The sequence below is a fragment of the Cornus florida genome, unplaced genomic scaffold, assembly GCF_030987335.1.
Source record: "Cornus florida cultivar Cherokee Brave unplaced genomic scaffold, ASM3098733v1 CherokeeBrave_3.0.0_Hap2_Chr11, whole genome shotgun sequence".
NCBI classification, from domain to species: domain Eukaryota; kingdom Viridiplantae; phylum Streptophyta; class Magnoliopsida; order Cornales; family Cornaceae; genus Cornus; species Cornus florida.
The window spans coordinates 47453800-47477308 of record NW_026775581.1 but is presented as its reverse complement, the minus strand read 5'-3'; the positions used below and the strand labels follow the sequence as shown (position 1 = coordinate 47477308).

Genomic DNA, 23509 nt, shown 5'->3' with positions numbered 1-23509 from the left:
ATATATATATATATATATATATAATCAGAAAGCGTGAGAAGATGAACACTGATTGATGGCATAAGGGTGTGTTTGTGTGTAACAGTATGTGTATGGATGTAATGGTTACACTAAGGGGTATTAGAGTCTCTTCATGCTCATAAGGGCATTATGGTCGTTAAATTATATATTGTGTGACGGTAAATTCTGAATAGAAGCTTGTCCGAAGGGGTAAATCGCAAAAAAATAGAATAGTTAATGGATTTGTCGTTCGGGGGTTTTCTGCTGATTTGTCAATAGTAGGATTTTTTTTTTTCCCTTTACACTTTTTAAATTATTAACAAATGATTGGGAAAACGAATAAGAGGGAAATTAGAGATTTTTAATCACATAAAATGCATATAGAGTCGGGATTTAAGGGGATGGATAATGTAATTACAAAAAAGTAAAAATTAATTTTTTTGAAGTTGTTGAATAAAAATTAGGCTAAATTAAAACCCCCTAAAGTATCACTTTGTGGCAAAATACCCTCTGAACTACCAATTAAACTCAAAAACACCAATTTTAGTAGTTAATATATAATAAATGAACAAGACTAGTTAAAAAGAGCAAACTACACCCCCCAAAGTCTAGTTTATCCATAGTTCAAAAAAAAAAAAAACACTATAGTCCTCACCTCCAAGTCTTCAAAGCTGAGAGAAGCCCACTGAGAGAGATTTCAATTGTAGACTTTGAGATCTAATCTGTCACGAAAAAAGTGAAGTTTTGAGTTCACTAATTCTCATAATATTAATTAGTCAGTCAAACTGTCAAAGTTTTTGGGTGATTCTATGCATATGTGTCTCTAATTCCAGAACTAGAAAAGCGTTCCATAGAACTTAATTTCATTACAACTCCAATGCATAATTCATAAATTCATGTTGGTATGACTTTATTACGTTCTAATTAAAGTTCTTAAAATATATTTGTGTACCTCCTTGAGTTTAGTTGATTTTTCTCTTGATATTCAGTTAAAGTTCAAATGTCCAAAACTATCCTCATATACACTAGAATTACTAAAATAATCCAAGTAATTGCCAAAGCGGTCTCCTTGGGCCTCAGATTTTAGAGGGCCTCAAATTTTGAGGCCAATAGGGGACAGAAAAAAATTTAAAATATAAATAAGTTAGGGCAAGTTTCAGACGACAAAGGGGATGGGAAATAAATAAAATAAAATAAAAATAAGTTAGGGCAAGTTTCAGACGACACAATCTGCTCCAACACTCCGCAGGGTGCAGCCTCCGCTATCGCCTCAGGTGACAAAAGGTATGTTCATCCTCTCTCTCTCTTCTCTTCTCTCTCCCTTTGCATGAATCGATCCTTTATATATGTTTCTTTCCTTCGTTCATCTCATCATTTGATTTGTTCTAACTTTGGTTCGTTTGATTTGGGCCTTTACCTTTGTTCCAATAGTGAAAAGTAGCTAGGGTTTTGTGTCTGTGTGCCACTGTGTGTGTGTGATGGCTATCAAAAGCTGAATGAATATATTATGGTTCTTGATAGGGAAAAATAAACTAATCTTGACCTAACAATATAGGCAACCAAGTGTTGACCAGCCGCCAGATCTTTTCGGCGATCAACGATAATATTTTGTTATTAGGGGTAACGATTTCCATGAATAAGAATGATGACAAATCTTATGCAGGATAAGATTTCTATGGGGATGATGACAAATCTTATGCAGGATAAGATTTCCATGGGATAAGTTCCATGGAATAAGGATGATGAAATTCTCTTATCGAGAATAAGGGAAGCGATGATAAATAGAACGACGACTCGAGAATAAGGTACAACGAAAAAATGATTATTAAATCCCTACCTTCTTTTTAGATCTCCGGTGACTAACTTGATCGTCGGAGAGCTCTTGGCAGGCACCACACCGGTGCTGTCAAGGTTCATCGATCTTCTCCTCTTTCCCTTACAGGTAAACGGTGTCGTATCGGACCGTATGAATTTCACCCTCAACAGTTGGCGCCGTCTGTGGGAGCGACGATTCCCTTGAATCAATTAATTACTCGGTTGGGTTAGGTACACACGCTTGTGGTCCGGTATGGTTACCGAAGGAACACCGTCACAGAGATCTAGTCAAAGGGAAGAGTCGGGTGAAAACTTAGACGTCCCAAACGACCAGACACGGCTTGCAACGTTGGAACTGCAGGTCCAAACTCTGAGTCAGGATATAAACCAGTTGATCCAGCAAAATGCCGCGCTCCTGCAACATCTTGTTCAACCGGTTCAACAAAACTTGCCACAACAAGATCTCTCAAATACAAATGGAGGTAATGGGAATCTTGAAGAGCAGGATAATCATCCTCCCCAAAATGAGACCGAAGTGGAACAAAGCCAAGTGGGAAACCGACATAGAGAGGTGGTCCACCCATCTCTCCCACGGAGTTCCCGACCTCATGAAGGCACAGCCTTCTGTCTTAAGGAAAAGGCAAAGAAAGTTACCTATTTCGACTTGCAGATCGAGGATCTCAAAGGGAAAATGGAAGATGTAATGCAGGCTATGAAAGGGAAAGGTCCTGCAGCCATAGATGACCTGGTACAAAGGACCAACTTGCCGTTCAGCCCCGCCGTTATGAAATGCCCACTGCCTAGCAAGTTCAGGATGCTCTCGTTCGAAAGCTTCGATGGGACCAAAAATCCCCTCGATCACCTAGAAACCTTTCAAGCTTTTATGCATTTACACGCTGTGCCAGATGAAATCATGTGCCGAGCTTTTCCCACTACACTTAAGGGATTAGCAAGAGTTTGGTTCAACAAGCTGAAGCTAGGAACCATCAACACCTTCGAAGAGCTGAGTAAGCAGTTTGTGAGCTACTTCATTACAGGTCAGAGACATAGAAGGCCGGCTACCTACCTGTTTACCGTGGCGCAACAAAAGGAAAAGTCGATCCGGGAATACATCACTCGATTCAACGCAAAGATGTTACAGGTAGAAAAGGTGGATGACAAGGTAGCTTTGACCGCTTTCATTGGAGGACTCCAAACCTCCAGATTCTTGTTCTCCTTATCAAAAGAACCTCCTACCAGCATGGTAGAGTTGCTGATCAGAGCGCAAAAACACATCAACGCTGAAGACACCATGAGTGCACGGAAGGAAGGAGAGGACAAGAAGAGGCCAACCCCTCTCGCCAGGAATGAAAATGATACCAAATATAAGAAATCGTTCTTCATCCACAGCGATAGCACATATCATAAGAAGGACTCAGTTGAGTATACCGACTAAAAATTGTCTCACAGCTGGAATTAGCCTTATCAAGTCATTCACAATAAAGACTGGGGACATCTCAGTTAATCATTTTTGGAGGGTAGCTCCTTCACTTGCTATTTTGTTTTCAATAAGCCTTGAGGCAATGATGGTCTTTAATAAAATTACTTTCAGTTGCCTTGACTCTTGGTCAATTATCTTTATACGTACAATATCCCCGTATAACAGGATATAGTAAATAAGTGTCATGTATTATAAGGACCCGGGCTAAGTGAATCCCGTAATCCATATCCACGTAATATAAGGGATTATAAATAAGTGTCATGTATTATAAGGACCCGGGCTGAGTGAATCCCGTAATTTATATCTCCGTAATATAAGAGATAATAAATGAGTGTCCTATACTACAAGGACCCGGGCCCGAGCTGAATGAATTCCGTAATCCAAATCCCCGTAATATAAGGGATAATAAATGAGTGTCCTGTACTACAAGGACCCGGACTGAATGAATCCTGTAATTAATATCCCCTTACAATAAGGGATAGTAAATAAAAATCCCTTACTAAAGGGGTAAGCTGAGTAAAACTCGTAAAATTCAATTCCCTCATTAAAGAGTGACAACCTGAGTAAAGCTTGTACAATTTATTTCCTTACCAAGGGAAGATTACTCAAGGGTACCCAAACTAGTACCCAGGGGCAGGGTACCCAAGGGTACTAAAAATAGTACCCATGGGCAGAGCACCCAAGGGGAAAATTACTCGAGGGTACTAAGAATAGTAGCCAAGGGAAGATTACTCAAGGGTACTAAGAATAGTACCCAAGGGAAGATTACTCAAGGGTACTAAGAATAGTAGCCAAGGGAAGATTACTCAAGGGTACTAAGAATAGTACCCAAGGGAAGATTACTCAAGGGTACTAAGAATAGTACCCAGGGCAGAGTACTCAAGGGTACCAAAAATAGAACCCAAAGGAAGAGTAACCAAAAAAAAAAAAAAAAACTGCTACTGTTCATACGAACAGTACCCGCGGGTATTGTTCCCAGGGCAGGGAAAAAATAAAATAAAATAAAATTTCTACTGTTCAATGAACAATATCCGCGGGCAAAAAAAAAATACATCCCTACTATTAAATGAACAGTACCGGCGGGCGCTATTCCCGAGCCAGGGGCAAAAAAAAAAATAAAAAAATTAATAATAATAATCTGCTACTGTTCATATGAACAGTACCCGCGGGTACTGTTCCCAGGGCAGGGAAAAAATAAAAAATTTATTGTTCAATGAACAGTATCCGCGGGCAAAAAATATATATATATATATCCCTACTGTTCAATGAACAGTACCCGCGGGCACTGTTCCCGAGGGCCAAAAAAAAAAAAAAAAATCTTACATTCCCAAAGCTAGACGAGCAAGAAATGGGGGGCAACTGATAGGGAAAAATAAACCTATCTTGACCTAACAATATAGGCAATTAAGTGTTGACCAGCCGCCAGATCTTTTCGGTGATCAACGATAATATTTTGTTATTAGGGGTAACGATTTCCATGGATAAGAATGATGACAAATCTTATGCAAGATAAGATTTCCATGACGATGATGACAAATCTTATCAAGGATAAGATTTTCATGGGATAAGTTCCATGGAATAAGGATGATGAAATTCTCTTATCGAGAATAAGGGAAGCGACGATAAATATGACAACGACTCGGGAATAAGGTACGACGAAAAAACGATTATTAAATCCCTGCCTTCTTTTTAGACCTTCAGTGACTAACTTGATCGTCGGAGAGCTCTTGGCAGGCACCACACTCGTGCTGTCAAGGTTCATCGATCTTCTCCTCTTTCCCTTGCAGGTAAACGGTGTCGTATCCGACCGCGTGAATTTTACCCTCAACAGTTCTCTTAGTATTTTTATAAATGTGTGCCTTTCTACATGTATCTTTCATGGTGATCGAGTCCATAATCTATGGCAGGTACTCTTTTTTTTTTTCCTCTCCCTAAGTCCACCCCAATCTCACAACAGCAGCAACCATACCCCTTTTCCTCATAAATTTTTGCATTTTCACATTCAATCCCACGAAAATTAAGAATCCCTTCTAGTGTATTGAGGTAATAATTATTATTATTATTATTATTATATATATATATATATATATATATATATATATATTTTTTTTTTTATATGAGGATACATACCACCATTATTGATGTTATTTGAAATTGGCTCAGCTAGAATTTCAGTTAACAATACTGTCAAAGCACTTGCCATCAGAATGTACAAACACATGGAAATCAAGAGCAATGATTTTCTATTAAAACAAAAGTTAATGGTTTTTTCTATTAATTTGCACAGGTCTTCTATAGCAATGATCAATCAATCACTGCAGCTAATTGGCTCCCAAAAAAAACACACACAAAGTGTAGTGTAGTTATTATAAAGAGTGAAAGACAAAACTATATATGATAGTGGAGGCCACATATAACCTAAAAGTCCCACTACTTCTTCAGTACTACAAGTTCAGCCTCCTATATATATATATAGTCACTTCATCTCCACATATTTTTGTCATCGATAATCATCAAATTTTTTTAGCTATATAAACAATGAATGTAAAAGAAGCTGCAGCTTTCTGTTCTCTAGTAAACTGTTCTCTTCATTTTTTATTTTGTGCCTGTGAAAATTTCGCACCCTTTAATTGATAAATTTATTGTTATTAGTTAGTTGTCTTATGCACACTGCATATGCGCATAATTATCTATTGATGGTGATAAAAATTTATAGTTATTAGTTAGTTGTCTTAAGCACACTGCACATGCGCACAATTATTAATTGGTGGTGATAGATTTGAACTTATTAATTAGTTGTCTTAAGCACAATGCACATGCGCACAATTATTAATTGGTGGTGATAGATTTATACTTATTAATTAGTTGTCTTATGCACACTGTACAGGCGCACAATTATTTGTTGGTGGTGATAAATTTATAGTTATTAATTAGTTATCTTATGTACAATGCACAGGGACACAATTATATTAGCTATAGAATTTGAAAACATCGTGTTAAAATTTCGCATTCTTAGAATTCTTTTTTCCGCGTATGAAACTCAAGGGCCTCACATTTGAAGGTTCGCCTAGGGCCTCTCAAAATATTTGGAATCTCAGGGCCGGCCATGAGTAATTGACTAGAACCACTGATCAAACCATAATATAAATATTAAATAATTAATACTACGGAGCTGGTATTGGCGCTCCACTATTGTATTTAGCCGATCCACGCTTATATTTTTCTAAAATGAAATTACCAAAAAGTCTCAACTACTGTATCAACCTATATAGTTATTGATTGGGATTCAACAAATTAAAACACTAAAAAGAAATTCTTACATGACTTCTTCAGAGCCATAATTCATACATAACCATCTAAAATTAAAGCATCATATTAGGCTTGATGAAATGAAGTGGGAACTCGATCTAATGACCTTTATACGCTTAAAATTGAAAAAAAATAAAAATAAATTTAAAAAATAAAATAAAAAACTCCAAGTAGTTGCGTGTAAAGTTTATCCAATACAGCACGTAGAGTATGAATGTGGATTAAATGAGTGTTTAGATGAAATGGGCATTTTCTATCATTTGTTTTGAGCCGTTCTAGGGGGTATGCCCTCTGTTTCTATTGTATCATTATTTTTTCTTTTTAATGAAATTAACCATTCACGAAAAAAATAAATAAATAAGTGTCAATGAGAATCACCACAGCTGGAGCACTTATTTGGTTAATAATCAAATAACCACTATAAAATAATAGGTTCTTCTATAAATGTTATAAGTTACATGCCTTGTCATATCTCAGACTACATTTTTATTCTAAAGACTAATAATGCAATATAATTTTTAATAAAATTATTCATTATACTACAAAAATGCTAATTACTCACAAAAGAACCAAATTGGTTTTAAGAAATATTATTATAGCTATTTATTTTTTATAAGCTTAAATTGTTTAATAAATATTGGAGATAATTTATTGTTCTACTATTAGTTATATCAAATTATCAAGGGTAAATTACACTCATCAAAAAAAAAAAAAAAAAAAAATCAAGGGTAAATTACACTAACCTCATCTGAAGATAGGCTAAAATACAGTGAGCATCCCCTAGATTTTAAATATAAAACTGACCCGTCAGTTATGTCAGAGTAACATGGTTAATGAAACTTGTAAAATGAAAAAAATGTCGATGTACTTTTACGTATTTTTTAATCTAAAAAATCTTATCAAGAAAATATTCAACATTGCCCTCTTCACAAACTTCTCTCTCTCTACAACTTATTCTTCATCTATTTCAAACAGAAAACAACCCTTCTCCCCTTTCTCTTTCATCAATCCCCTGCATATAGAGAGATAATATATAGTGAAATTCCACCCTTAGCAGCAGTTTTCTCTCTCTGACACTTTAATGGAGTTGCACGGACATCCTTTACAACCACATCTGTCCCTGTAGAGTTCGAAAAATTGATCAGAAGTGGTGGGCTTGCTGTGAATTGAAGTAGCTGTTTGGTTTTTGCAAATCGGTACTCTTCTTTATTGCCAATTTCAGCTCTATTGCAAATGGGTACTATTCTGGAATACTTAAAGACACACTGTTGCCATTCATCTGGGTAGTAGTATTTTAATAGAAGAAAAATGAAATGAGGATAGCTTGAAAGATGGCTTAATTTTTCTATGTGAGCAAGTTATCAAAACATGGTGTGACATAGTTGCTGTGGAATGCTCTATGAAAGGAAAAGATTAGTCTGAAAACTCGGTATGCGTTCGTTCTTGGATGTTGCGCGGTTGCCTGGTTTGTTTCAGGGAGGAACTGCGAGATCTGCATTTACTTACAGAGGTTTTTCGATCTTTTTGGATGACGATTCGGTTGGAAGACGAAGGGAGGATCTTCGTTCGTGCTTGGTTGGGAAATTTGACAAAGAAGTGGGTGATAGGGCTCAGATCACGGCTTGGGCTTCTCGTGTTTGGAAAGTTTCCTCCGGAGTGGTTGTTTCACCTCTGCCGGATTCTCTGTTGCTCTTTTGTTTTCCCTCTCCGGCAGAGGCTTCTCGTGTGCTTAATGAGGGTCGCCGTGAATGGGGGACAGCAATTTTACAAATTGACAAGTGGAGTTTCAGAGTGGGGTGTTCTGGAGTGATGAAGGGTATGGGCTTGAAGGTGGTGACGTTGTATGGTCTCCCTCTTCACTTATGGAGTCATGTCGTGTTTGTTTCAATCGGTGATTTGTGCGGAGGGTTTATTTGGGTGGATGCGGATGAAGCTGTTGACGCTGAAAGGATCCATATCACAATGGCGGATGGAAAGGCTTGCCCTCCTTTTGTTTTCATTCACGATGATAGGCTCTGCTATAAAGTGGCGTTGTGGGAGGAAAAGCCTCCCGATCTTGTCCCGATGACGAATAGTTTGGAAGGAGGGGATGGTTCACACTTGCTTAAGGAATCTGATTGCTTGAGGTGGGTATCGATGGGGAGGAAGGGCCTGACTGAGTTTCAGAGATGGAAGGAATGGAGGGATGCGCTTTGCGCAATACGGAGTGCTTTCGTCAGATGTCTTCTCTGATTCGAAAGGATGGTTCGCCGGCTTAGGTTGACCGTCGCCATCATGCTGGTGGTCAGGGTTCTCAAAGAGGGGGAGTTTTCACCGGGCTTGGCCGTCAGCCGGTTATGCAGTGGTGGGATCGAGGACGCAATCGTGGTGTGTTTCACGCGAATTAAGCGCGTGGGTGGGGGAGAGCTACCAACCAGATACGTGGTTGGTGCTCAGGAGGTGACCGTTCCAAGTGTTTTACAACTGGAACCAACTCGGTCGCTCTTTTGACCCTGGCCCAATGCAAATGGGAGTGCACAGTTCTCTTCCATCTTCTGTTGGGCATGTTGAAGATGCGACGGTCCATCCGGATGCTGCTTATGTGTCTTTGGATATGGGTCGTGAGTTTCAAAATGGACCGGGTTCGACGGTTGTCCCTGCGGTGATCGACAAGGATCAGTCTGGTCCTTTGCCTACTTCTTGTGATGGTCGTCGTTCAAAGGGGCTGGGTCATGGGCATCGTTTGAAGAAAAAGATTACTCTTCCCCAGTTCTGTAGACGATGGTCAAGAAAAAAGAAACAAAAATGGGTGCCTCAACTGCAGAATGATTTTGATTCGAGTAAGTCCTTCTTTTCTCATGGAAAATCTGCTTTTCAACCTTCTTCTTCTTTTTCTTCTCACCCTTGTGAGGTGAATCAAGGGAGTGTGGGGGTTTTGAAGGGTATGGTGACCTTTACTTCTAATTTTCTGTCTCCGGCTCTTGGGGAGTGTCTTGCTCCTGCTTGTGTGGAGCGGCATGGTGGAGAGTGCTCTGATAAGCTGGGTTCCTTTAGACAGTGTGATAGTTGTTGCGAAGGTGTTTCTGTTTGTGTGGGGAAAGATGTGAGGATCAAGCTTGATGAGGTTACAGCTTCTGTTTTGTTGAAGGAGTTGCGGGACCATTTGGCTTCAAAGGGTTTGCAGTGTGATTCTAGATTTTCTGGGCCTGATGAGGAGGTTGTGACTCCATTGACTTGTGGTTCTCCTTCTTTCTCTGATGCTTGGGAGGGAGATGCAGTCTGTTCCTTTGTTGAGGAACTGGGGCTGGTTTAGTGGGAGGGGAATGAGGCTAAGGCTGATATGGTTGTTCCGTTGGCTGTTATTTGACCGGAAGGTGAGAGTGGGAGTTTTTCTGGTGCAGGTGAGGGTACGGATTGTATGGAGGAGGATTGGTTGAGAGAGAAGGGTGGGGAGGTGGGTTCTCTTTTGGGTATTTCGTTTGAAGGTAGTATGGATGAGGCGATGAGGTTGTTCCATAATGTTCTTGATTCTCAGCTTTTAGATAGGGCGGGAGGAAGGGTCGGTGCTCTGATTGGGAGAGAGGAGAGGGAGGTGCGGAGCCCCTCTGACTTTGTTATTTATGAGAGGAGGAATAAGGGGTCCAGGAAGAAGAAGAATGGAAGGAGTGCGTTTTCTTCTGAATCTGTTTCCCTATGAAGCTACGAATTCTTTCATGGAATGTCCAGGGTCTTAATGACTCGGCTAGGAGAAGAGTTGTGAAGTCGGTAATTCGTAAAAAGGGAGGTCATGTAGTTTGCCTTCAAGAAACCAAAATTGCTTCGATGACGGACTTGATGGTTCGTAGCTTGTGTGTGTGTGTGTGTGTGTGTGTGTGTGTGTTGGGGGGGGGGGGGGGGGGGGGTGAGATTTGTGGAGTGGCTTGCTTTGGATGCGGTTAGTTCTTCAGGTGGTATTCTGATTATGTGGGGACAATCGGTGGGTGTCTTTGGAGGACTCTCAAGTGGGGCTTTTTTCTACCTAATGCGTCCTAGCTTTGTTGGAAGATGGCTTTCGCTGGGTTTTCTCTAGGGCTTATGGACCTACAGAGGATGGTGTGCGCCATCTTTTATGGGAGGAGTTGGGTGATGTTCAAAGGAGATGGCCATTGCCTTGGTGTATTGGAGGGGACTTCAACGTTGTTCGCTCTCCTTTTGAGAGGTCTTTGGGGGGTAGATGGACAGCTGTCATGGAGTCTTTTTCGGAATTTATTGATGGATCAGGGTTATTTGATTTACCTTTAGTGGGTGGTCCATTTACTTGGTCTAGTGGGCGTTCTCCTCCTACCTTCTCTCATCTTGACAGGTTCCTTGTGTCAAGTGATTGGGAGGAGAAGTTTTCCGATGTTGTTCAGGCCACGTTGGCTCGTCCTATTTCTGATCATGTCCCTTTGGTTTTGAATTGTGGTGGTTTACGTAACAGAAGATCCCCTTTCAAATTTGAGAATATGTGGCTTCGGGCTGTAGGCTTTCTGGAGCATGTTCAATCTTGGTGGGTGGGGTATGGTGTGGTTGGCACCCCAAGTCATTCTCTTGCGTGTAAGTTTCGCCTTTTGAAGAATGATTTAAAAGTATGGAACAAAGAGGATTTCGGTAATTTGGTGTGGAGGAAAAATTGTGTTTTTTCTGAGATTGCTGAGATTAATCGGATGGAGGGACAGGGTAGTTTGGCGGAGTCCCTGAAACTTAGGAGGGTGGAGTGTCAGGCAGAGTTTGCTGAAATTGTTGTCATGGAGGAGATTTCGTGGAGGCAAAAGTCTCGAGCCTTGTGGCTTAAGGAGGGCGACAATAACACTAAGTTTTTTCATCGTCTTGCCAATGCTCATAAAAGGGGCAATCACATTGGGAGGATCCGGGTGGATGGGGTGACATTTTGTAAGGAGGAGGAGATTTGTAAGGGTATTGTTAATTTTTACTCGATGTTGTTTACAGATTCTGTTGGTTGGAGACCTTTGCTTACAGGACTTCATTTTGACTCTATTTCGAGCGAGGAGAGCTCTGTTCTGGAGGAGCCTTTTTCTGAAGAGGAAGTTTTGTCTGCGCTTAAGAGCTATAACGGGGACAAAGCCCCAGGTCCAGATGGTTTTTCCATGCGATTCCTTTTGGAGTGTTGGGAGGTGGTTCGTGAGGAGGTGATGGGTTCTTTTCATGCTTTCCATGCTCAGGGCTCTTTTGAGAAGAGCCTAAATGCAACTTTTATTGCCCTCATCCCGAAAAAGGGAGGGGCGCTAAATGTTAGGGATTTTCGACCTATCAGCTTGGTGGGGTGCTTTTATAAGTTGGGTGCTAAAGTCTTGGCTTCTAGATTAAGGAAAGTTCTGGATGGTATCATTTCTGACTCTCAAAATGCCTTTGTGGGGGGTCGTCAAATTTTGGATTCAGTTCTCATTGCTAGTGAATGTGTGGATTCCAGGTTGAGTTGTGGTGACCCGAGTGTTTTGTGCAAGCTGGACATTGAGAAGGCGTATGATCATGTGAGCTTCAGTTTCATTCTTTACTTGATGGAGAGGATAGGTTTCGGTGAGCGGTGGAGGAGATGGATCCTTTTCTGCATTTCTAGTGCTCGCTTCTCTGTCCTTGTAAATGGGGCTCCGACGGGTTTCTTCTCTAGTTAGAGGGGATTGAGACAAGGGGATCCTCTTTCTCCTTTCCTGTCCCTTTTTGTTATGGAGGCTCTTAGCAGATTGATTAAGAAGGCGGTCGAGTTGGGCTTTTTGAGAGGCTTTCGGGTGGGTAAGGATGCTGCTAGTCAGTTGGAGATCTCCCACTTGATGTTCGCTGATGATACTTTAGTGCTTTGTGATGCGAATGCGTCCCAGTTGAGATATCTGCGATGCGTTTTGATTTGGTTCCAAGTGGTTTCTTGGCTTAAGATTAATGTCGGAAAGAGCATTCTTGTGCCGGTTGGGGAGGTCCCTGATATCGAGACGTTTGCTCAGATTCTTGGATGTTGCACTGGCTCTTTTCCCATTTCTTACTTGGGGCTGCCTCTGGGAGTTCCTTCGAGATGTGTGGGAAGCTGGGATCCGGTTGTGGATAGATTTGAGAAGAGATTGGCAGGTTGGAAGAAGTAGTACCTCTCCAAGGGAGGCAGGGTCACTCTGATTAAGAGTACTCTTTCTTGCCTCCCCACGTATTTCATTTCTCTCTTTCAGATTCGCTCTTCTGTGGCTGAGAGAATTGAAAGATTGTAGCGCAATTTTCTTTGGGGGGGAGAGGCGAAGTATCATTTGGTTCGTTAGGATCAAGTTTGTTGTCCGATTCGGAGTGGAGGTTTGGGTATTAGGAGATTGCAACCTTTCAACAAGGCTCTCCTTGGGAAATGGCTTTGGAGATTTGGGGTTGAGAGGAGTTGGCTCTGGAGGAGGGTTGTTGCGCTCAAATTTGGAGAGAGTTTTGGAGGATGGTGTTCTCTTGAGGTGCGTGGTCCTAGAGGGGTGGGGGTGTGGTCTTTCATCCGGAAGGGGTGGGATGAGTTTAGCAAACATGTTCATTTTTGGATTCGAGATGGGAGGAGGATCAGACTTTGGGAGGATCTTTGGTGTGGAGAGCGTCCTCTTGCTCTTGCTTTCCCTCGGCTCTTCAGGATTGCTTCTCATAGACAGGCCATGGTTGTTGACTGTTATCATCTTGATAACGGGAGACTGACTTGGGATGTTCAGTTTATAAGGCATTTTCAGGATTGGGAGATTGAGGAGGTCACTCGTTTTTTGGATTTGTTGTACCGCCAGGTGATTACAGTTAGGGATTCGGATTGTTGGCTTTGGGATCCTAACTCTAAAGGCCGTTTTGAGGTTCGGTCCTTTTTCATGTGTCTTTCCTTTGGCTTTGGAGGCCCTTTCCCTTGGAAGTCTATTTGGAGGTCTAAGGCTCCTCTCAAGGTGGCTTTCTTTGCTTGGACCTCTGTCTTGGTAAGATTCTTACTCAAGATAATTTGAGGAGAAGGAATCAGGTGGTGGTTAATCGATGTTACTTGTGTCGGAGCGATGAGGAGACTGTGGATCATCTTCTGTTACATTGTAGCTTGGCTAGGGAGTGTTGGGATTTATTGCTTGGTTTGTTTGGGATCCCTTGGGTCATGCCTTGCTCCTCTAGGGGCTTGATTAAGGCTTGGAGAGGTTTCTCAGTGGGGGCTCTCATTCAGGATGCTTGGAGGGCTGCTCCTCTTTGTATTTAGTGGTGTATTTGGCTCGAGAGAAATCGGCGCTATTTCGATGGAAAGGAGAAGCCTTCTTCTATGCTCAAGTTTTCTATTCTTTCCACACTTTTTTGTTGGGTTTCCGGAAGAGATTATAGATCTATTGAGGAGATTGTTGTTTTTTTGGTCTCTTTGAAGGCTTGAGTCGCTTTTTGGCCTTTCGTTTGTATTTGGGTTTCGTTCCCCTTCTGAGTGCTTTCTTTATAAAATTTTTACTTATCGAAAAAAAAAAAAATCTGGGTAGTAGTTATAGTAGTTTTATAGGCTTTTTTTAGATCATATACCATATTTCAATCTTTACCTCAAAGGCAAAATGCAACTTTTTTCTATTAAAACAATAAATAAAAAACAAATCTATTAATCTTTCAAGTTAGTAATTGGATTGGGTACTCTGAAGTAGCCCATCCCCACTCACAGATCCAGGATCTTCCAAGGACTCCCTCACTCTCTATCATGTATCTCTAGTGTCAAGACCCATCAAACACACATCCACTAACAACTCCAAAATCTAAACAAATGCCAATTCAAATACCCATCCCACTCTATTGTATAATACCTTCTTCTTAATTTTAGCCAATGTGGCCTGTAACGCTCTACTGGGTTACACTCTACACCGACCTTAAAGTCTCCGAAGTTGCAACCCTCTTCCAAATCCAGCTCATCACTCTCCTCGCTGCCGACACCATCAACCCCAATCCCATCGTCAAAAGAACTCTGGCGTCGATCATTTTTTTTTCCCCAAAAGGTTCACCGGTTATTATTATATGCTATACATATCTAAAGAATTCCACGTCAAATATAATTCAGAGTTGCAGAAAGAACTAAAAAGTAAAAGCCTGTGTGTGTGGGTATGCCTTGTGTGCATATATATGAATAAATATATCTATTGAGATAAGGACACTTTCGTTCAGCTAGAATGTTCAAATGGGAGTATTCAAGTCATTTCATGCAAGTACATGCATAAGGATATTAACGTATTTTTAAACAATTCAAGGGTAAAATTGGATTTTCAAATTTTAAATACCATGAAATCATCATATTCCATCCATCACCACTGACAGCCGTTATAACAAGGGAGGACAGTGTTACTCTGACAACACTGTCAAGGGCGGTCAGTGCGATATTTAAAAATTAAGGGGTGGTGCTCACTGTATTTTAGCCCATCTTCAGGGGAGGTCAGTGTAATTTACCCAATTATCAATCAAACACTTGATAGAAAGAAGCCTAGAACATGAGTTACCCAATTATCAATCAAAAACATGATAGAAAGAATCCTAGAACATGAGTTCAAACTTGCCTGATATCAATTGTAGTATCTTCAGAGTGAGGGGCAGGTGGTGGGGCAGTATAACCACGTTGATAAGGCTGTACATCAGGGAAATTTTAAGGAAGAAGTTAATAAAACTATTTTGATAATTTCAATTATGATAATCAATAAAAGTTCAGGCACAAGCAAATGCACTAAAACTTCCTCATTTAATATGTTACATAGACCGAGAAACATGTATTACAAATTTTGGAATTGAGAAACTCATATGTGTACATAGACAACTGATCCACTAAAAGAAACAAACCGTCTTTACATTATATGTAACAAGTAAATTGAACTACAACTCAGAAATAGTTTGTGTGTGTGTGTGTGTGTGTATAAATAAATAAATATATATATATAGATATATATATATATATAATCTAGCTGTGGACTATCTTACAATTGTTAATGCAACAGCAACCTAAATCCTAATCAACTTAAATGACCTTATGTGGCCAAGAGAAAAAATAAAATAAGGTATTCAAATCATATGGTTTCTACAATTGTATGACCAAAACCGTCCAAGCATGGTGGTAAAATCATTCATAGGGATGAGCTGGTTTTGGGTCCAATCCTTACTGCTCCTCCCACTCAAAGCCAGAAAAAAGAAAAAGACAAAAGAAGAGAGAGAAAGAGAGAAACAACAATTCGATATTTATTATTTTACACAGTAAAAGACATCATCCAACTCTACTGTATATGTGTAACACCTATAGCGATTGTCCATCATACCACAATTTAGCTTTAGAGTCATCAAGAGAAATATATTATTATGTCTATGTCTTGAAGCAAAACAAGCTGAATAGTTTCATCTGAGAATACCCATCAAAATATAAGTATAGAAATCATATATTCAGTTTGACTAGACAAAAGAGATAGAAAACAAAGGCCACGAACAAAGAAGCAGACATACCTGGTGACAGATCTCACAAGTTATATCTCCTTTCTCATTGCACCAGCGCTGAACACATTTCCTATGAGCAGACTGGATAAAATAAAGTGTCAGCTGTTCATTCAACAAATGGCGGATAATTTCAAAATGACATAAAAGTAAAAGACACAGCGCATAATCTCCCAAAAATGAGTTTGGAAAGGCGAGAGTTGATTGAGAAAAAATCCCCAAAAATACATGTCTCCAGAAATAGAATACTTTGAATTGACCCACGCCTTAAGACTAGGCAAGTGATAAGTTAATTAATCATAGGAACAAAAGAGATACACAATGGCATTTGGTAGGACAGCATACAAACATAAAGTAGTCAGTATAGAGAAATAAAATACAGGGCAATTCTTTTGAAATTCATAATGTCCGATACCTGTCAAAACTACCCCGTTTGCTTATTGATTTGGATACTTACAGAAAAAGTAATTAGTTATTTAAATATAAATGGACAGAAGTACAGTGGTATTCTCTATTCTCGTCATGGACATGGAAGTTAATATCTAATCATCATTGCCATTGTCATTCTATTCCCTGTGGTTCTTCATAATGTATATACACAACTGAGCATACATAAGTGCACATGATTAATACATACACCAACACAATCATGTTTAAACTTATCAGCAAGTCCGAATCAAATGAGCTGTCGTATCCTGCATCCTGGATAACAAATTTCTATGTCCGTAAGTCAAAAGTATATGACCTAAACCACTTCCAAAAAGAATAATGATCTAGTCCAGACCAATAATTAAACTAATGGAAATTAAAACCACAACTAAATCAGAAGCAGCAATGTAGTAGGGTAAATCAAGATTAAAGGCACTGCTAAGTCATGAGATAATTCAACAGCAAAACAATATATATATATATATATATATATATATATATATATATATTGTTATATATATATATATATATATATATATATATATTTAATTCTATGATATTTACAAAATCAACTTTTTAGGCATATTATCATTGCATCCATCTTCTATAAAATAGAGACACAATCACTTTCTTTCAAACTGTAAGTAGATAAAAACCAAATAATAATAATTATAATAATAATATAATTTGCTTGGTTGGAGAAGTGTGAAAGGAAATAAAGACGGTGAAGGAAGATGGATGGAATTGATAACCTTCTCATTGTTTGGTATAACAGAAAAGGGAAGGGAGGAGAAGAGTAGGACTGCAAATAAACTGATCTGCTGATGAACAATCCAGGCTAGCCTCATTAAAAAGGTACATATCATGCCCATTCATCGAGTAAATGAACCAAGCTTGAACAGCCTTTATGAGTTGTTTATTAAATGAACTAAGCTTGAATAACGGTAGACTCAGCTCAGTGGACTCATGAAGGCATGCCTAATAGGTTTTTGTAATTCTAAAAAGTTTCATATCCATTTATTGATAAACAAAGTATTAAAATATAATTAAAATATATTAAAATAATATGTTCCGTGGGTATAGGGCCAAGCCCAATTAGCTTGCCACCAAAGGCAAGTTGAACCAAGCTCAAGCTCAGGTTTTTAAGCTCGTCAAAAGCCTGACCTGGTACAACAAAATGAACGAGCAAGACTGAGCAGTTTCTAGCTTGGCTAGGCTCCAGTTGATGTATTCACAGCCACCACATTCATGTGAGGAGAAAAAGAGTTCCTCACTAATTGTCTACACTTTCACCCTTCAAGCAAAACTATTTATTAAGATTACAATAACAAACTCGTGAAATACCATTTTTCTTCCTTCGTCTATTCACTCTGCTCAATAACCAAAAGATGCAAATATCCCTTCCTTTTCCCAGAGAAAACATCTAATTCCTTCCAGCTACCCTTTCAACCAAAATTATATTATCCAAAGTAGTGCATAATCTATCTACAATAGAGGGAAGGGGGGGGGGGGGGGGGGGGTGTTATCAATCACTCACAACATGGCACAACGTGGTTTTTGGATGGGGATGTTATAACCTCTAACCATGCCCAAAATAAATAAATAAAGAAAACAAGAAGAAAAAAACTACTTTATTATCTCTATGACATCTGCCCATTGCATTCAATATTACAAATTGACCCATCCTTATTTTCCTAAAAAGGTTCCAGAGCAGTCAAATATATATATATATATATCCACAGTTTCTTGTTATGTTGATTTGACCCCTATTTTATTTTATCAAATTTTAGTTGAATCAGTTGACCCCACTAGAAGCCACAAGGCTCCGTCCCCGTGACCTCAAAGCAGGGCATAAAATGGTTATGGTATAACTTTAACCTGAGATCCAAACCGGTCCAAAATCCATTTATCAGACTTGTACTATAAGTTTGAATTCGAAGACAAAATGGGTTGGATATAGATGTTCTTTGTAAGATCCGTCTTGGACCCAAGTCTGATTCGAGTATATATGTATGAAATGGAGTGGTTTTAACCCTAGATCTAATCCGAGTCCTATTTTTAAAGGATTTATTTAGATTATCAGTGGAATTTATGGGTTGGATATGGATTATGTCCATAAGATCCGAGACAGATTCAGATACAAACCCAGAAATAAAGACATGGACCTTAACTCAGATTTACATGGACTCGCTCCATTTCATGAGGTACTTGAAAGAAGCTTTTTATAACTAATAGACATCCATAAACATAATTCAGAGAATCAGAATATACATGCAAATGTGCTTGTATCCAGAAAAAAGTGCAAGGACGTGGACAGTGCAATGTTTGAAGAAACCTAACAGCTTACAGCATAGTGCAAATAACATATGTTATAAGGTCAAATATAACTATTTACAAGTCGTGCATCAAGAATAAGCTTCCATTACAAAATTTCAATCTGTGTATGTTCTGCTACAGACATTTAGGGTCCGTTTATTTAGATGGAAATTAATAATGGAAAGTGAAAGTGAAAGTGAAGTGAAAGGAAAATCAATTTTCTAACATGAAGTTGGTTAGCATTAAAATATTTCAAGCGAGTTGTGAAAATTTACCATGTCATGCTTTGGATAGCATGAAAGTTACAACAAAATATAACAGTATATCTAAATTGTCTTTATTTTTATTAAATATGATATAAGGCCTAAATAACTTTGTATTGGATAAATATTTCTGGTATTTTTATAAATAAAAAAATTTAAGCAATATAAGAATCTAAATAAATAATTCATAGAAATGAACCATTTTCTCTTCCTCCCCGATACCTATACATCAGTAACCTGATTTTGTTCCTCCTTAGGTTGGAGTTCATTGATCAACTTAAGTTAAATGTTCCCACAGTTCATCCAGGTACTATGATTAACTGGAATACTGATACAATACAACGAAGAAGCTATATTACACTACATAAATAAATTATCAAATCTTTGAAGTGCAAAGAATATGAAATTGGCTTTTGGTGAACCTTAGGTGCAACCATTGGTGTTTGCCTCTTTGGTGCACCTTAGGTGCCACTTGCCCTGATCATCTAGACTCCCCTAGGAACCAAAGAAAGATTCCTCACCACATGATTCTTTAGCTGACGTGTGCTTGAGATCACTGAGACTGAGGCCAATAAACCAAAAATACCAAACAGAAACGTAAAATTATACAAGCATTTGAATATGCATTCAAACCCCTTATGACTCAAAGAGAAGGACCTATCATCATTTTCTCAAACAAATGAGTTAACAGTCACTCATGCCCAAAGAAAAAGTTCACAAAAAGTACAACTGTGAAAGTTAAGAAATACAAAATCAGATGGAAGCAAAATTTATATAAGTTAAGAACATAAAAAGAGTCATATACATACACATACATACAGTCCATATATATATATATAAATACATGAAGTGATATACTATCAAAAAAAGAAATTTTTTTCATGAAAAGAAGTGACTGAACCCACAAAATTGACATCAAAAAACTTGTTGAGAAGATACCTTCAAGCTGCCACTACAAGCACAAGGGATCTCCATGTTTCTCATGCTGTCCTCATCCTGGCAAATGCGGCATTCCACTGACTCAATTAGTGGTTCCTCTTCGTCAGCTACATCATGTTCCCTCACCTCCTTAATGGCATTGCCAGAAGTGGACGGATCAGCCATGTGAGTGCAAGAACCCATTCCAGACGATCCAGTGACCTCAGCCCCTTGCAGTGATTGCAATGATTCAGGTGTGATAAGACGATCGACACACAAAACAAGGTGGTCCGCCATTATTATCCTTGGAAAATGTTCCTGATTCACTGCAAATATCATTCATTACCCAGTTAAAAACCAAAAGATTCGACTATTCATGAGCATTTTAAGATAACATACAAGATGGACAATTTTACTTTAATCACATTCAAAAAGAAAGGGATAAAAAAAATAAGTAGACTCGTTTGTTTTCTTAAGAAACTGACAATCAAAAGAAAGAATGTAAACTTTAAATCTCATGGACATGAACAACATTTTAAGATAACATACAAGATGGACAATTTTACTTTAAGCACATTCAAAAAGAAAGGGATTCAAAAATAAGTAGAGTCATTTATTTTCTGAAGAAACTGACAATCAAAAGAAATATGTAAACTTTAAATCTTTTGTGTTCTATTATTTTGGTCCTTCTGGTTTAAGGAAGATGACATACAGTTGCTTACAATATGCGGAATAATCATAGACTCAGACTGATAATTACGGGCCTGTTTGGTTCAATAATCTAAAAACAGTTCTCAATAATTCAGAAAACATAAACTGTTTTCAGATAACTGTAAAAGATAAAAGATAGTTCTTTGGGTTTTCATAAACTAATCAAACATATTTTTATACAGTTTTCTTATTTTGAATTCTAGAAAACTGAACCAAAAGGATTTTGTTAACCATTAATTTCAACCAAACAAATTTTTGTACAGTTCTCTGATTTTGAATTCTCATAAAACAGAAAACTGAACACTAGTCAAAAAAAAAAAACTGAAAACTGAACAAAAAGGATTTTGGTACCCATTAATTTCTTCTTTTCACTCATCTTCTCTTAGCAGCTAAACTGCACTCAATGTACCACTGATTTGCAGATTGAAGAATCGGGATCTTATCAAGGGTGATGTTAAATATCCTATTATAATTTCTCTATTTCCGTTTACTTTCTTTAATTGCTAAGAAAATTGGGGGAATTACAGTTACGAACAAAACAACAAAAAATACAGGTCAAATTTTTTTTTTTTCTCCTCTGTTTTCCTCTGCTTTTTTCTGAGCAACCAAACAGACGCGAAACATAGGAATCAGAAATTTTCAGGGAAAAAGCCACCAAAATCTATTCCAGAGCTTGAAAAGTATCCCTTTTCTGGTGGAGATGAGAAAAACAGTTCAGACCAAAATGTTGACCATTAGATTTTCAATGAACGATATCGAAACCTTCGAAATCCACGAGCAGACCGAGATTTCAAGCCAAAATCTAGTACTACAAGAACAGATTCAAAGTATAACATGTATGAAAATCAAATTGAAAGAACCTGAAAATGCAGTCTCTAATCGCGCTTTTGAATGAGTCTTCAGAAAAGTCGTGAAGTCTTCTTTGGAATTGATGACAAAATTGAGGTTTGTGTATATATTTATTGATAGACAGTTCGATATCTAGTACATATTGTAGATATAGATATAGAGACATGGAGATAAGGTATGTCTGATTTTGAGGTTCGGTGTAGTCAAACCTGTTTTAGGCTCGGTAACGTCCGTTTACATTAACTTCTCCGTTGTTCGGAAGTCAATACGAGTCACGTGCTCCTTTACTTTTATTTATTTATTTATTATCATTAAATTTTTTTTTTTTCTTCATTATTAGGTATTAAATTAGTGGACTGGGTTATCCAGACAGTGTAGTTTTGTTAAAAATATAAAAAAAAAACAAAAAAAAAATTTTTGAAAAGTGAGCAAAAAAAATTGAAAATAAAATGTTTGAATAGTATGATAAGAATTAAAAAAAAAAAAAAAACAAAAGAATAGTTTTTCATAACCACTTAGCTATGATAAAAATTGTATTTGCAAAAAGCATAAGAAAATTTTATACTTTTGAAAAAATTATATTTCATCATTGAATTTACAACCGTCCCTCTTATGTCTATCTCTCTTATATAAATTGGATTTTTTTTTTCTTAATTTGTATTCACACACACATGCCTCCACTGAGGCTCGAACCCTTGACCTTCGTTCGAAAAATTTGGGCGTGATACTGTTATCTCTCCTATATAAATTGGATTTAGGCATTTTTTAAAAATATATATATATATATTTAAATATAATAAATTTATATTGGAGAATGTCCTAAAAAGTTATTTACTTTTTTTTCTTTTACATTTCTTTTATTTTAAAAAAGAAAAATAAAAAAATATTGATACAAAACAAATTGATAAATAAGGGCAATTTAGGTGATAGTGATTTTTTATATATATTTTCTTACCTTTCAAACTATCCAAATAATTAAATGCAAATTCACTACAACTTAATAATTTTTAATTCTAATCAAATACATCAAATAAAGAAATAAATAATTTATTTTTCTTTCTTTTATTCCACTTTTTATTACTTTCACTCTCTAATTATACTTTTCCTTCTAAATAGAACTGATGATGCAAAGTTCCATAGCGACCCGAAACGACGTTGTACCTAAAAGGGAAGAGAAATGTGATCGAGGGGTACCGGTGTGGTATCGACTTAGGAGCCTCCGACGATCAAGTTAGTGCTAGATCAGGAGGGTGGAAAGAAGGTGAAAGGACTTTCTTAGGGATTTGTGTCGTACCTTTTCTGTTAACCCGAACGCCCTCTTTATAAGGGTGTTAAGTTGCATCAAAACAGGATTGTTATACCTCTTATTTCTCCAACACGGAAGGGAACTTATTCTTATCTTTATTTGAGATACTGGAGTTTATCCTGAATTATAAACTTGTGTGACGGTCAAACTTCCTGGGTGAAGACTCCTTGTCAGTTACCCCAATTCTCTTGTTTGCATATCGAACGTAGAGAATATAAATATTTATATCTTGAGTTATTCTTCATCTTGACATATTTATTTACTGGGTCAATCAGTAGAAACAATATATATTTATATATATATTATTTGCTAAATGAATACACAAGGACTCATCTAGCCCACATGGTTAGAGCCTTTCACTATGATACCAGACGTCTTAGCTTCAAACCCTCCCAGCAGAAAGAGGCTGCTGTGATACCCCTCAGATTCGAGACACGGGTTGATCAAGCCCAGGCCCAAACCCAAGGGATATTAGACAATTAATATTTTCAACGAACACGGAATACAAAGTGAAATAAGAAATAAATAAATAATAGCTGGAAGAAACTAAAATAAATCCTTTAACAATAAATACTTAAATCCCCATAATCCAAAACCTCCAATAGATTAAACAACTCGGGAATCCATCTCTAGTTAACCCCTAAAAAATCCAAACTAAAATAAAACAACTGATAGAACATCCTGATA

At 37.9% G+C, this 23509-nt stretch overlaps 1 protein-coding gene across 6 annotated transcripts in view; it reads right to left on the bottom strand.

Annotated features, from left to right (window-relative positions):
• Positions 1–21714, bottom strand: part of LOC132287204 (uncharacterized) — a 33867-nt gene extending 12153 nt beyond the window's left edge. For 4 of the 6 annotated variants that reach the window (XR_009472945.1, XM_059789738.1, XM_059789739.1 and 1 more), the window contains exons 1-5: positions 21528–21709; positions 19978–20282; positions 16043–16114; positions 15115–15182; positions 656–722 (exon numbers count right to left, since the gene is read on the bottom strand). Coding sequence is in view for 5 of the 6 variants with exons in the window: in XM_059789738.1 (XP_059645721.1) it covers positions 698–722; positions 15115–15182; positions 16043–16114; positions 19978–20253 (441 nt within the window). In the remaining variant the exon portion in view is untranslated. Of the gene's footprint in view, positions 1–522; positions 723–15114; positions 15183–16042; positions 16115–16487; positions 16733–19977; positions 20283–21527 lie in introns of those variants that run through there. The other 2 variants (XM_059789740.1, XM_059789742.1) reach the window with 2 other exon arrangements.
• Between the last annotated feature and the right edge of the window lie 1795 nt (positions 21715–23509).